This window comes from Hylobates moloch, unplaced genomic scaffold (assembly GCF_009828535.3).
Source record: "Hylobates moloch isolate HMO894 unplaced genomic scaffold, HMol_V3 SCAFFOLD_1, whole genome shotgun sequence".
Lineage (NCBI taxonomy): Eukaryota > Metazoa > Chordata > Mammalia > Primates > Hylobatidae > Hylobates > Hylobates moloch.
The window spans coordinates 152,554,800-152,567,063 of NW_026652276.1; the positions used below are offsets into that span (position 1 = coordinate 152,554,800).

General features: G+C 37.9%; 1 protein-coding gene across 3 annotated transcripts in view; it reads right to left on the reverse strand.

Annotated features, from left to right (window-relative positions):
* BZW2 (basic leucine zipper and W2 domains 2) overlaps positions 1–12,264 on the reverse strand; it is a 60,849-nt gene that overhangs the window by 18,574 nt on the left and 30,011 nt on the right. For 2 of the 3 annotated variants that reach the window (XM_032760054.2, XM_032760046.2), the window contains exons 4-6: positions 6,846–6,949; positions 5,399–5,464; positions 2,121–2,256 (exon numbers count right to left, since the gene is read on the reverse strand). In XM_032760054.2, the coding sequence (XP_032615945.1) occupies positions 2,121–2,256; positions 5,399–5,464; positions 6,846–6,949 (306 nt within the window). The remainder of the gene's footprint in view (positions 1–2,120; positions 2,257–5,398; positions 5,465–6,845; positions 6,950–12,264) is intronic. The other variant, XM_058446686.1, reaches the window with a different exon arrangement.

Genomic DNA, 12,264 nt, shown 5'->3' on the forward strand with positions numbered 1-12,264 from the left:
AAATCCATGTCCTTATATACCAATCTGACCCAGGTCTTCCAGAAACTGGAAAGTAAAAGCATTTAATTGGTCTATCATTCATATAGACACCAACTAAACCTGATTTTCTTCCCTTGAATAAGCAAAGAAACTAAGTTAAAAAAAAACGGCTATAATAACAAAACATGCATTACACCTTAACTGAAAGTTCATGTTAAACAACTTAAGATGAATTTTTAGCATTATCATTAGCTCATAAAACCAATATAAAATTTAATATAAATTAACACTAGGCTGTAATCTGTATTGTAAGCAAAGAAAAACTATGCTTGAAACTAGGAGCCTAAAATTGAGATTTAACTTTCTTTATAGTTACTCCTCTGAGTAGGATAATCCCATCTCCCTTGGTCATTTATTGAATGAGTTGGGGAAAATGATTAATTTCTTAACCATTTTCTTTATTTCTTTTTTTATTTTAGATAGTCTTTCTCTGTTGCCTAGGCTGTAGTAAGATGATGTGATTATAGCTCACTGTAGCCTCAAACTCCTGGGCTCAAGCAATCCTCTTGCCTTAGTCTCCTGAGCAGCTGGGACTGCACAGGTGTGCCAACACACCTGGCTAGTTTTAAAATTTTTTTTTGTAGAGAAGAGAGTCTTGCTTTGTTTCCCAGACTGGTCTCAAACTCCTGGCCTCAAGCAATTTTCTTACCTCAGCTTCCCAAAGTGTTAGGATTACAGGCATGAGTTACCATACCCAGCCATTTTCTTAATCCTTTTCCAATTAGGAAGCAAGGGTTTAAACCTCTAGTTTGTAAAAGATGGAAAAGCCGTATAACAGAGGCACTATGCTACTTCCATAGCAGTTATTTTCCTCCTCACCACCCCCCAAACATTTTACTATAATAATTTCCAGACATACAGAAAAGTTGAACAAATTGAACAATGAACACTCACATGCCCACCATCTAGTTTCTATAACTAATATTTTGCCGTATTTGCTTTATCACATATCTATCCACCTAATAATTTAATTTATATATATATTACAAAGGAAGTTACAGACCTCACTTAGGTTTTTAAAAAAACTAGAAAGGCAATTATTTTCTGTTACGTTGGCTAGGATAATTTAAAATAATTAATGATTAATATTTATATTCCATGTTGATTTTCTGTGTGCAAAATGGCTAATAGCAAAAATAAGATGTGTGTTGTATTGTGAATTTTCTTCAGGGAAATACTTTAAAATGTCATAATACTAATAACATCCAACAATTACAGAGTTTGAATTGTCATAAATCTGAGTGATTTTAAGCTAAAAACTAGAGAGAGTCTCTGAATAAGACCAATTGACTCTCAATTTACTATTCTTTTCTTAGCTACAAGAAAACTATAACTCCTTTCTTTCACTATAGGCATGAATGAGGCTAGGACTTCATATACGTAGGAGGAAAACTTTAAGTTCTCAGAAGAAACAGATGTTCTCACAAAAGCTCTTTTAATTTATTTTTAAGGAAAAATAACTGTTTTGTGTTGCATTGTAATTTGACTATCATTATCCTCCTACAAGTAAACAGCCCACTTTTATTTTATTCTATAACCAAATCATGGTATGCATGCCTATCCAACTCTTAATGCCTTAAAATTAAAACAAGACTCCTTCTAATGCAGCAGACTTAAAATTGTTTTCTAAAACTGAGACAATGGATATCTTAAAAAGTGCAATCAAAATGAATATCTGAGCATCAGTTTCTCTAGACCTTGAGAGGGGAACAGTTTTTGTTCTTATAATAGGGGTGAGAGTTAAAGGCTGCCATTTTGTGTCGAAGGGCAAAAAGATTACCAGATCGATTTCGGGGTATTTGACCTAGGCATCAAGTCTTCCATGAGATTTTAATTTGCTATTAGTCTTTCTTAATATGTCTTTGTACAGGTGTGCATATTTTTTCCTTCAAATGTCCTACAATTAACATGTCCACTCCTTTTATTATTTGAAAGGCAATATACACCCATACACAGATATTCTCTTATATGAAGAATGAGTAATAGAGGACACCAAAAAGAGCCACTGGCATTTTTCTAACTATCTGTGGCTTTATTTTTCTTTTGTTGTCTGACAGGCGAGAAAACAGGAGCCTCGTTACCTTCTTTGACTAAGCTGTCGGTGAAGAGACTGGTGAGGATGGTGGCGGGCAGGGTGCCATTGCCCAGCAGAATCCCCGACAGCATCGCCAACTTTGTCTGCTCTGTTTCGGAAAAGGCTTTAAGGAAGAGGAGAAGCTGTGGGTCAAAAAAAAAAAAAAAAAAAAGAAAAAGAAAAAGAAAAAAAAAGGAACCATGTCTATGAAGCAAAGGACTGAAGTGGGAAGATAAACTGTGAACATCCATGGCTATGTGGCACACACACAGAAGGTCATATGCAAAGCATAGTAATTCATTTCATGATAAACTGGATGCTGTGGAAAGTGACTTGAGCAGGCAGAGTTCCTTTCTTCTCAGTTAATTTACTCACAGCTGTAGATAACATTCACGGAAAGGAAAAGAGATATTTGGATGATATGTAAACAGATGGATTTATGTTTGACTATGTGCATGCAAAAGAGTTAAGTATACATGATGGACATGTTTTCTGAAATGTATTGTTTTTCAAGTTTTTCCACTCTTTGGGTGACTACCTCTTCGCCTGCTACATGTACCCATTTTCTCTGAATAGAATTTTAACGGCAAAAACATAGAAACAAAAAAAAAGCCCCACAAAAACAAAAAAAACAGGAAAGAGTCAAAGTTAAGCTTTTGACATTTAATATATACTTTTCTGAGCTCACAGAATACAACAGTCTTCAAAACAAGACTGTTGAGGGAGAAAGGGGTTTTCTAGGTCCTTGATGTTTTTTTGGTAAACTTTTAGATTCTCTTGCCCTAGAGGCAGGGAACTGAAAAAGTAGCAGCCCTAGAAAATTTGAATGTAAGCTCAAAGCAAACAAAACGAAAAACCCACTTCCTGTATTAAATTCTAAGAGTAGTCAGCCCTGTGGGATGCCCTTCTCCCTCTTGACTCTCCTCTGCTTTGTGCTTTGACTACATTCTACTGTTACTTTCTCCATTTCAGCAGTTATTAGGCTTGCCATGGAAATTCCTCAGGGGCCACTATCACTACAGGGGCCTTGCTGATTTTCCATTATTTTGCACCAATGCAAAATTCACTGGCATTGATAGAGACTTAAGTGTCTCCATCCTGATGATATGATTATTCCACTAACTGTATAGGGGATAAGAAAATATTAACTTACTATTCCCCAAGAATTGAAGGATTGTTATATTATAGACTATTTACATTATGTGAAAGTGGCAGAACTGGAACCAAACCAGTCCATTTGCCTCTCAATTTATACCTATTAAATTCTAAACAAATTAAAAAGAAGTTAACATCTAAGTAAGTGCCAGGGAGTGAGGGAATGAGGGATTGAAAGGCTTAAGTTCCAAGGAACATCAGAAATGGGGAAGAATGAAAGAACTAACATAAATATAGACAGTTCATGTCAATTTGTCCTTTTCCTCCATTATAAAAATAAATAACATCTAAATGAGAATAATAAAAAATAGTCTCTAAAATAAAATTTTAACAACACTTCTTTAAGCTCACACATATAACCATATTCATTTAAAATATACTTAATCACATAGAAATGGTACAAAAATTAGATCATCATAAAAATAACCACATTGCTCAATTATATTAATCAACATTAAAACACAATTACATGTATACACACATATTGTTTTTTACTGCATTATATGCTAACGATAGCTAAAACTTGTCGAGTGGAACAGACACTCTTCTGATCACTTTATGTGTATTAATACCTACAACAGGCTCCACCTCCAATTACAGAAAAGAACACTAAGGTACAAAGATATTAAGTAATTTGCCCCAGGTCTAACTACTACCAAATGGTTGCTTTGCACCTCGCATTTCCACTTAATTTGTCACGGGCATTTTCCCTTATTAATACATGTAGTTATGCCTACATGTATAAAAGACTGCATAGTATTCCACCGTATAGATAGATTGTAATTTAATTAACCAGTCTTCATCTCCCACCAATGAACATTTAGGCTATTTTTCAATACTGTGGTGACATCTTTATACACATAGCTTTATATATCCATGCTAATGGATTCTTATAAATTCATGACGGCTGGGTCATGGGTTATGTAAGAAACATTTCTTTTAATGACTATTGCCAAATTGCTCTTCAATATTATACACGGAACCACTTTGAACTGGGCGGGGTCGGGGGCGGTTAGGTCGGGAGGAGTGGGGAGAGTAAGTAAGTAGGGAAGAAGTAAGTATATGTTATGGTTACTTTTTTCACTTGGTTTTTTACTTTAGATAGTTATCTAAAATTGGAAACAATGACAAAATAACGAACAAATCTGAAATAAGTAAAGGTAGTGGGTGCTATATATAAATACATGAGTTACAAATTGAAGAGGGAACATGCAATTACTCAAAAGAGGACATCTTTAAGGCGATGCTACTGTTGATGTGACTAGAGACCAATCACTACACTGAGCCCCTTATATGTTATTTCATATATTCCCACAACAACCATAAGGTATATCCTCTTACAACAGCTATTTCACTGACGAGAAAGAGTACTGAGATTTACACCCATACACTCTATCTCCAAAGAGGTGCTATTCCCTTTGCTAAACTGCAGACAATTAAAGAATTTTGCTGAACATTAGCTGCTGTGCTATGTTCTTTCACAGGCTTTAACTACTTAAATCACTTTATCTTGATTCTAGTTTTCATTTTAATCTCTGCAAGGTCAGAGATTATAGCCCTTAAAACTATTCTTACTGAACAAAGCACACTGTCTTACACTAAATATTAATGCAAAAAGTCCAGAATAATCACATATTTCTTCCTATAGCTATTAGCTAATGATCTTTCATATTTATTTACCAAACATTTATTAAAAACTATGTGTTTCACATACATGTTATTACATATATGGCACTTTTGCAATATCATTGTACGTGTAAATTATTTTATTTTATTTTTTGAGATGGAGTCTTGCTCTGTCGCCCAGGCTGGAGTGCAGTGGAGTGATCTCGGCTTACTGAAGCGTCTGCTGCCCACGTTCAAGCGATTCTCCTGCCTCAGCCTCCCAGTTAGCTGGGATTACAGGTGCATGCCACTATGCCTGGGTAATTTTTGTGTTTTTAGTAGAGGTGGGGTTTCAGCATCTTGGCCAGGCTGGTCTTAAACTCCTGACCTTGTGACCCACCCGTCTCGGCCTCCCAAAGTGCTGGGATTACAGGCATGAGCCACCATGCCCGGCCACTTATAAAATTTTTATCCACCTCCATTTCATTACTATAAAACAGATAGGCATTATATTTGAATTTTTACCTTTTTCATTTCATCTTCAAATGCCTTCTCCAAATACTTATATCTCCTGATGAGTTTGTTGAAGACCTAAAAAAAAAACAACCACTAAATATTAGGTCAACCAAAAAGACACAGAAAGAGGTATAGAAACTCACTATAATGACACCATAGATCTATAATAATAAAAGTGTATAGTTAAACAGGCTCACACTGTAACATAAGAACTGTAAGCATTTCAAAGATGCTATCATGACCTAGGGGAAATGATACATGTAAGATAAAACAAATTCATTCAAGAATATAGCAGGTAGAAAAAAAAATTCGACGAAAATAAAATAAATGTGATTTTTAAACTGTGAGATGCGGAGACTAAAAATCACGGAAATGAAGGTGTTAAAGATATAACCACTTAGATAATGATGTGATGGGGAGGAGAGCAAAGTGCAGGACAGATTCTACTCTAGGTGGACAATAAACATGTTTCTAGCAGATGAGCAAAAAATGTTATAATTTACTGGCAATAAAGGATGATTGGCCCCTACAGTCCTGTTAGAACTCTGAAGCAAAGTTTGCAACTATATTAGTAAGATTCTAGACAGTTTTCTAAGTGGAATGATGTTTTTATTTAAATGGGGATTTTGTAAATATTGGTTATTTTAATAACTGTGGGAATGATTTCTTAATCTAGTTCCTTTTTCTCCTACACACAGGCTATACTCCTACTTACAACTCTTGGTGTATTCGTTTCCTAATGTAATCGAGATGGAGTCCAAGAGTAAAAAATATGGTTGCCCTTTATGGGGAAAGAATGACCCAGGCAGGGAATTAACACACAATAAGAAAAAGAAATAAATTGCATTAAAATCCCATAAATTTTACTTCCAACTTAACTAATACTTACATATTCCTTAACATGTGTACAAGAAAAACGAATTCTCCTGATCCAAGAATAAATATTTAAATTCTCCCAAGAGAGGTTAAAAAAAAAAAAGCATTATATTCCTGTAGTTCTTTCTGTTTTGTTTTGAGATGGAGTCTCACTGTCACCAAGGTTGAGCAGTGGCACGATCTCGGCTCACTGCAACCTTCGCCTTCTGGGTTCAAGTGATTCTCCTGCCTCAGCCTCCCAAGTAGCTGGGATTACAGGCGCCCACCACCACACCCAGCTAATTTTTGTTATTTTTTAGTAGAGATGGGGTTTCAGCATGTTGGCCAGGCTGGTCACAAACTCCTGACCTCAAGTGATCCACCTGCCATGGCCTCCCAAAGTGCTGGGATTTTATAGGCTCGAGCCACACTGCTAGGCCTATTTTTGTAGTTTTAATGCCCATTATTTTCATAAGTTTAAAAGCTTTCTAAGATTCCTATTTAAAAACTGGGTGGGCTGTAGAGCTTCTACAGAGTTTTCCTCAATCCTCTTCAAATGCTTCCCTTCTGACTCAAGGGCAATCTCTCAAACAGGCTCTACCTGAGCATAGTTTCGGATGGTTTCATGATCTTCATTTGCTGAAAACACACAGTGGTTGGTCATCTTGGTCTTGTCACCATCATCTATGCGCGTTCCTCCAGGGGCTAAAAAGATAAAGGTAATTATAATTAGGATAATACTGAAATTGAGAACAGCATTTGCAGAACAGATCAATTCTGGCAAATGAAAGAAAATAATGAAAGTAGATGTAAAATCTAAGAATCACATAACATTTTCAAAGAATGACATGGATGTATAGAGGTACACACATTGCTGTATATTTTTTCCTTTTTTTTGAGATGGAGTCTCGCTCTGTCACCCAGGCTGTGACAATTGTGCAATGGCACAATCTCGGCTCACGGCAACCTCCACCTCCCCGGTTCAAGCGATTCTCCTGCCTCAGCCTCCTGAGTAGCTGGGATTACAGGTATGCACCACCGTGCCTGGCTAATTTTTATATTTTTAGTAGAAACGGGGTTTCACCATGTTGGTCAGGCTGGTCTCGAACTCCTAACCTTGTGATCCGCCCGCCTCAGCCTCCCAAAGTGCTGGGATTACAGGTGTGAGCCACTGCACCTGGTCTTTTTTTTTTTTTTTTTTTTTTTTCCACACAGGGTTTCGCTCTATTGCTGGAGTGTAGTTGTGCAATTATGGCTCACTGCAGTCTCAACCTCCAGGGTGCTCAAGTGATCCTCCTGCCTCAGCCTCCCAAGTAGCTAGGACCACAGGTGCGTGCCACCATGCCCAGCTTATTTTTTTGTAATTGTTGTAGAGACAGGGTTTTCCCATGTTGCCCAGGCTGGTCTTTAACTACCGGGCTCAAGTGATCCTCCTGCCTCAGCATCCCAGAGTGCTGGGATTACAGGTGTAAGCCACTGTAGCTGGCCTTGTATACTTCATGTTTCCAATATAATAGAAACTAGTTGTTTCATTCATACTCCCACCATAGTGTACTTCATTTTTGTTCCACATCCTTGCCTTCACTACATCCTATCACTATAAGTCTGGTTCTTTCCAAAGTATATTCTTAATCATGGAAGAAAAGAGCAACCTTTATTCAATAAATTTTTCAGTAAATATTCAGTAATATTCAGTAAATATTCTCAATGCAACTCCAGACACTTTCCACTCCAGGACATAGTTCTTCAGGCTTGCTAACATTTTGCAAGTATTTTGCAGATACTCTACCTAGATCACCAACTACAGAACTGACCAGACCTGACTCAGATCTTTTTGCTTTCTACTTGGGTAGCTATTACAATTGCTCCCTCCTTTGCTAACCCAGTTATCCATGACTGGTTGAATAGCATGGACTCTGATGCTTGCTATTTGAATTTGATCGCCCAGCTGCTATGTTGGCTAGAATAAATTATTTTATTCTCTCTCATCTTTTTTTCCCCATGGACTCAATAGATTAGATGCCTTTTTCTTCAATAACTTTCCATATTCAAAGGGTCCTCCTGTAAGTTCCAATGGTAGCCATTAGAAGCATTAGTTGATTAGAAGAGCAGAATGAGAACATTAGGAATTTTTATTTTCTAATTTTACTTCATTGTAATTAAGGTAGAAGGTTTGAGTAGTTAGATTAATATCTTTCATATATACAACAAATGTATGTAGTGTATATACTTATACCAGCTACTGTGCTAGGCACCAAGGATACAACGATGGTCAAAGCTGAAAAGACAAACACTCTCTACTCATTAGCCACTCCCTTTATTTGTTTGTGTATTAGTGTATAATCGTCTTGATTTAACTTGTGATTTCAGATCTCTGGATTAAAAGGGCCACCCACAGCCACCTTTTTTTAGCAGGCATAAGCAAATGAGAATTCAATCAAGTTATACTTTCCTTAGCTTATCATCTCCTCTATGGGCTTCAGACTTCAGCATACAGTTTAGTAAGCAAATTAGTTTTTGGAGAAATCAGCCCCTTCAGGAATCTATTTTCACTCAATTAATTTATGCATGAGATTTAATTAGCCCTTTTAAATGAATATAACCACCTGGAACTGCTGCAGGAAGTCAGGGAACCTGAACGGAGGGACCGGCTGAAGTCATGGCAGAAGAACATAAATTGTGAAGATTTCATGGACATTTGTTAGTTCCCAAAATTAATACTTTTATAATTTCTTAAGCCTGTCTTTACTGCAATGTCTGAACATAAATTGTGAAGATTTCATGGGCATTTATCACTTCCCCAATCAATACTTATGCAGTTGAAGATAAGGGATGAAATATGCCCTGGTCTCCTGCAGCACCCCCAGGCTTGTTAGGATTGGGAAATTCCAGCCTGGCAAAATTCTAGTCAGACCAGTTGTCTGCTCTCAAACCCTGTTTCCTGTTAAGATATTTATCAATGACAGTGTGTGCCCAGCGGGACATGGACCTTCATCAGTAATTCTAATTTCGCCCTGGCCTTGTGATCTTGCTCTGCCCCCATTTGCCTTGTGATATTTTATTGCCTTTGAAGCATGTGATCTCTGTGACCCACACCCTAATCGTACACTGTCTCCCCTTTGAAAATCGCTAATAAAAACTTGCTGGTTTTGCAGCTCAGGCTGACACGTGATGTCACCCCTGGAGACCCAACTGTAAAATTTCTTTCTTTTGTACTCTTTCTGTTTATTTCTCAGACCGGCCAACACTTAGGGAAAACAGAAAAGAATCTACGTTGAAATATTGGGGGCTGGTTCCCCTGATATGGAACAAACTTAGATAATGATCTTCTAAAAACTCTGGGCTAATTATTGCTATTGCTTTTGATAGAAATTACAAAACTGAAAAGTTTGATATTGAAACTACAGACTTTTGAGAGGTATGTTTTTAAAGTTACATTGTTTAATGAAATAAAACACTTATTATATATTAATAATATTGCTACAGCTTGCATTAAAATTTTCGCTGATATTAGGACCAATTATTGTTTGCCATTTCTAACGTTTTTGGAGTGACTGCTGTTTTTTTCAAGGTAGAACTAAACTTAATATATTTATTGTATTTACTATACGAGGGTAATATTGAAAGACCAAGACAGCTGCTGTTTTAAGAACAATGGGGCTGGGTGTGGTGGTGCACGCTTGTAATCCCAGCACTTTGGGACAGATCACCTGAGATCAGGAGTTCGAGACCAGCCTAGCCAACATGGTGGAAACCCCGTCTCTACTAAAATTACAAAATTAGCTGGGTGTGCCACACATGCCTGTAATCCCGGCTACTCGGGATAACTGCCTGATCCCAGGAGGTGGAAGTTGCAGTGAGTCAACACTCCAGCCTGGGCGACATAATTAAAAAAAAAAAAAAAAAAAAAAGAATGATGGAAGAAGGTAAATTGTGAGTGTCAAGAAAATTTCTACATAATGATTAAACAAAGCATTTATGTAAGAAGAATGCACCTAGCTGGCTTCAGTCCTTACGTTACGTGTCCGGACTCAGTAGACATCTGGTGTTGTACAGCTTATACCAAAACATTGGCCCTATGTTCTTCTTGAATGTATAGACATGGAGTGAAGAAGTAAAATCTGGGCTGCACTAACCAATGGAAATTACTTAAAACCCTTCACCAACCCTTTCACTTAGGCATTGATAGCACCCAGATGGCCAGATTATTATTTACTGGACCAGGCCTTTTCAAAACTATCAAGCAGATAGTCAGGGCCTGTGAAGTGTGCCAGAGAAATAATCCCCTGCACTGCAGGCCATACATTTCAATCCCTGTATCTTTAACTTCCTTGTTAAGTTTGTCTCTTCCAGAATCGAAGCTATAAAACTACAAATGGTTCTTCAAATGGAGCCCCAGATGCGGTACATGACTAGGATCTACCGCGGACCCCTGGACCGGCCTGCTAGCCCATGCTCCAACGTTAATGACATCGAAGACACCCCTCCCAAGGAAATCTCAACTACACAACCCCTACTACACCCCAATTCAGCAGGAAGCAGTTAGAGTGGTCGTTGGCCAACCTCCCCAACGGCACTTGGGTTTTCCTGTTGAGAGGGGGTACTGAGAGACAGGACTAGCTGGATTTCCTAGGGTCACTAAGAATCCCTAAGCCTAGCTGGGAAGGTGACCACATCCATTTTTAAACATGGGGCTTGCAACTTAGCTCACACCCGACCAATCAGGTAGTAAGGAAAGCTCACTAAAATGCTAATTAGGCAAAAACAGGAGGCAAAGAAATAGCCAATCATCTATTGCCTGAGAGCACAGTGGGAGGGACAATGACCGGGATATAAACCCAGGCATTCAAGCCAGCAATGGCTACCCTCTTTGGGTCCCCTGCCTTTGTATGGGAGCTCTGTTTTCACTCCATTAAATCTTGCAACTGCCAAAAAAAAAAAAAAAAAAAAAGAAATCTGGGCTACAGAGATAAATCTGATCATGGTAAATGAAACTTTAAGAAACTCAATACAAATTATACAGATAATTTTATATGGGGAGGTGGTTAATGATGGAAGCCAGGAGTAGCGTAAGAAGTGGCATCCAGAGACGTAGGAGGAGGTCTAAGTGGTCTCGTGTAAGGGAAGAAAATAAAAGAGTTCAAGAATGACAAAAGGGCCAACAGTGCTGCCTGGAGGTCACTCAGTCTGAAAAGGGTCCATATAAGTGACTACTACAGTCATGTGACTTTGGCAAGAACCAAAACTCGCTGAAGATCACTCTGATAAAAATATATCATAATTGATGAAATACTAGAAGTCAATAATATATTAGGAAATACTCAACTCCACTATCAAAGTTTTAAAATGAAAATACTTATCACTTACCTAATTGACAGAGATCTAGAGAACTGATGAAATTAGGTAGCTAACATTGTTAAAGGTGTATGTAAATAGGAACTCATAATTTTTGATAAAATATTAAATATAATGTTCCTTTTGAAGACTGTTTTTCTCTCTCAGCTAGGTAGATGGAGATAGATATAGATAAAAATATCTCCCACTCTGGGAGGCCGAGGCGGGTGGATCATGAGGTCAGGAGATCGAGACCACAGTGAAACCTCGTCTCTACTAAAAATACAAAAAATTAGCCGGGCGTGGTGGCGGGAGCCTGTAGTCCCAGCTACTCGGAGAGGCTGAGGCAGGAGAATGGCGTGAACCCGGGAGGCGGAGCTTGCAGTGAGCCGAGATTGCGCCACTGCACTCCAGCCTGGGTGACAGAGCGAGACTCCGTCTCAAAAAAAAAAATCTCCATCTTTTATTTAATCCATTAATCCCTTGCTAAGTAGATAAGGATGTAATCAGGTAAAAGCACAAAGATATGTGCATACAGACACTGATAACTGTTGTTTATAAAAGCAACAACTGCAAACAGCCTAAATATTCTTTTTTTTTTTTTTTCAGAGAGTTTCACTCTTGTCGCCTAGGCTGTAGTGCAATGGCGCAATCTCAGCTCACTGCAACCTCTACCTCCCAGGTTC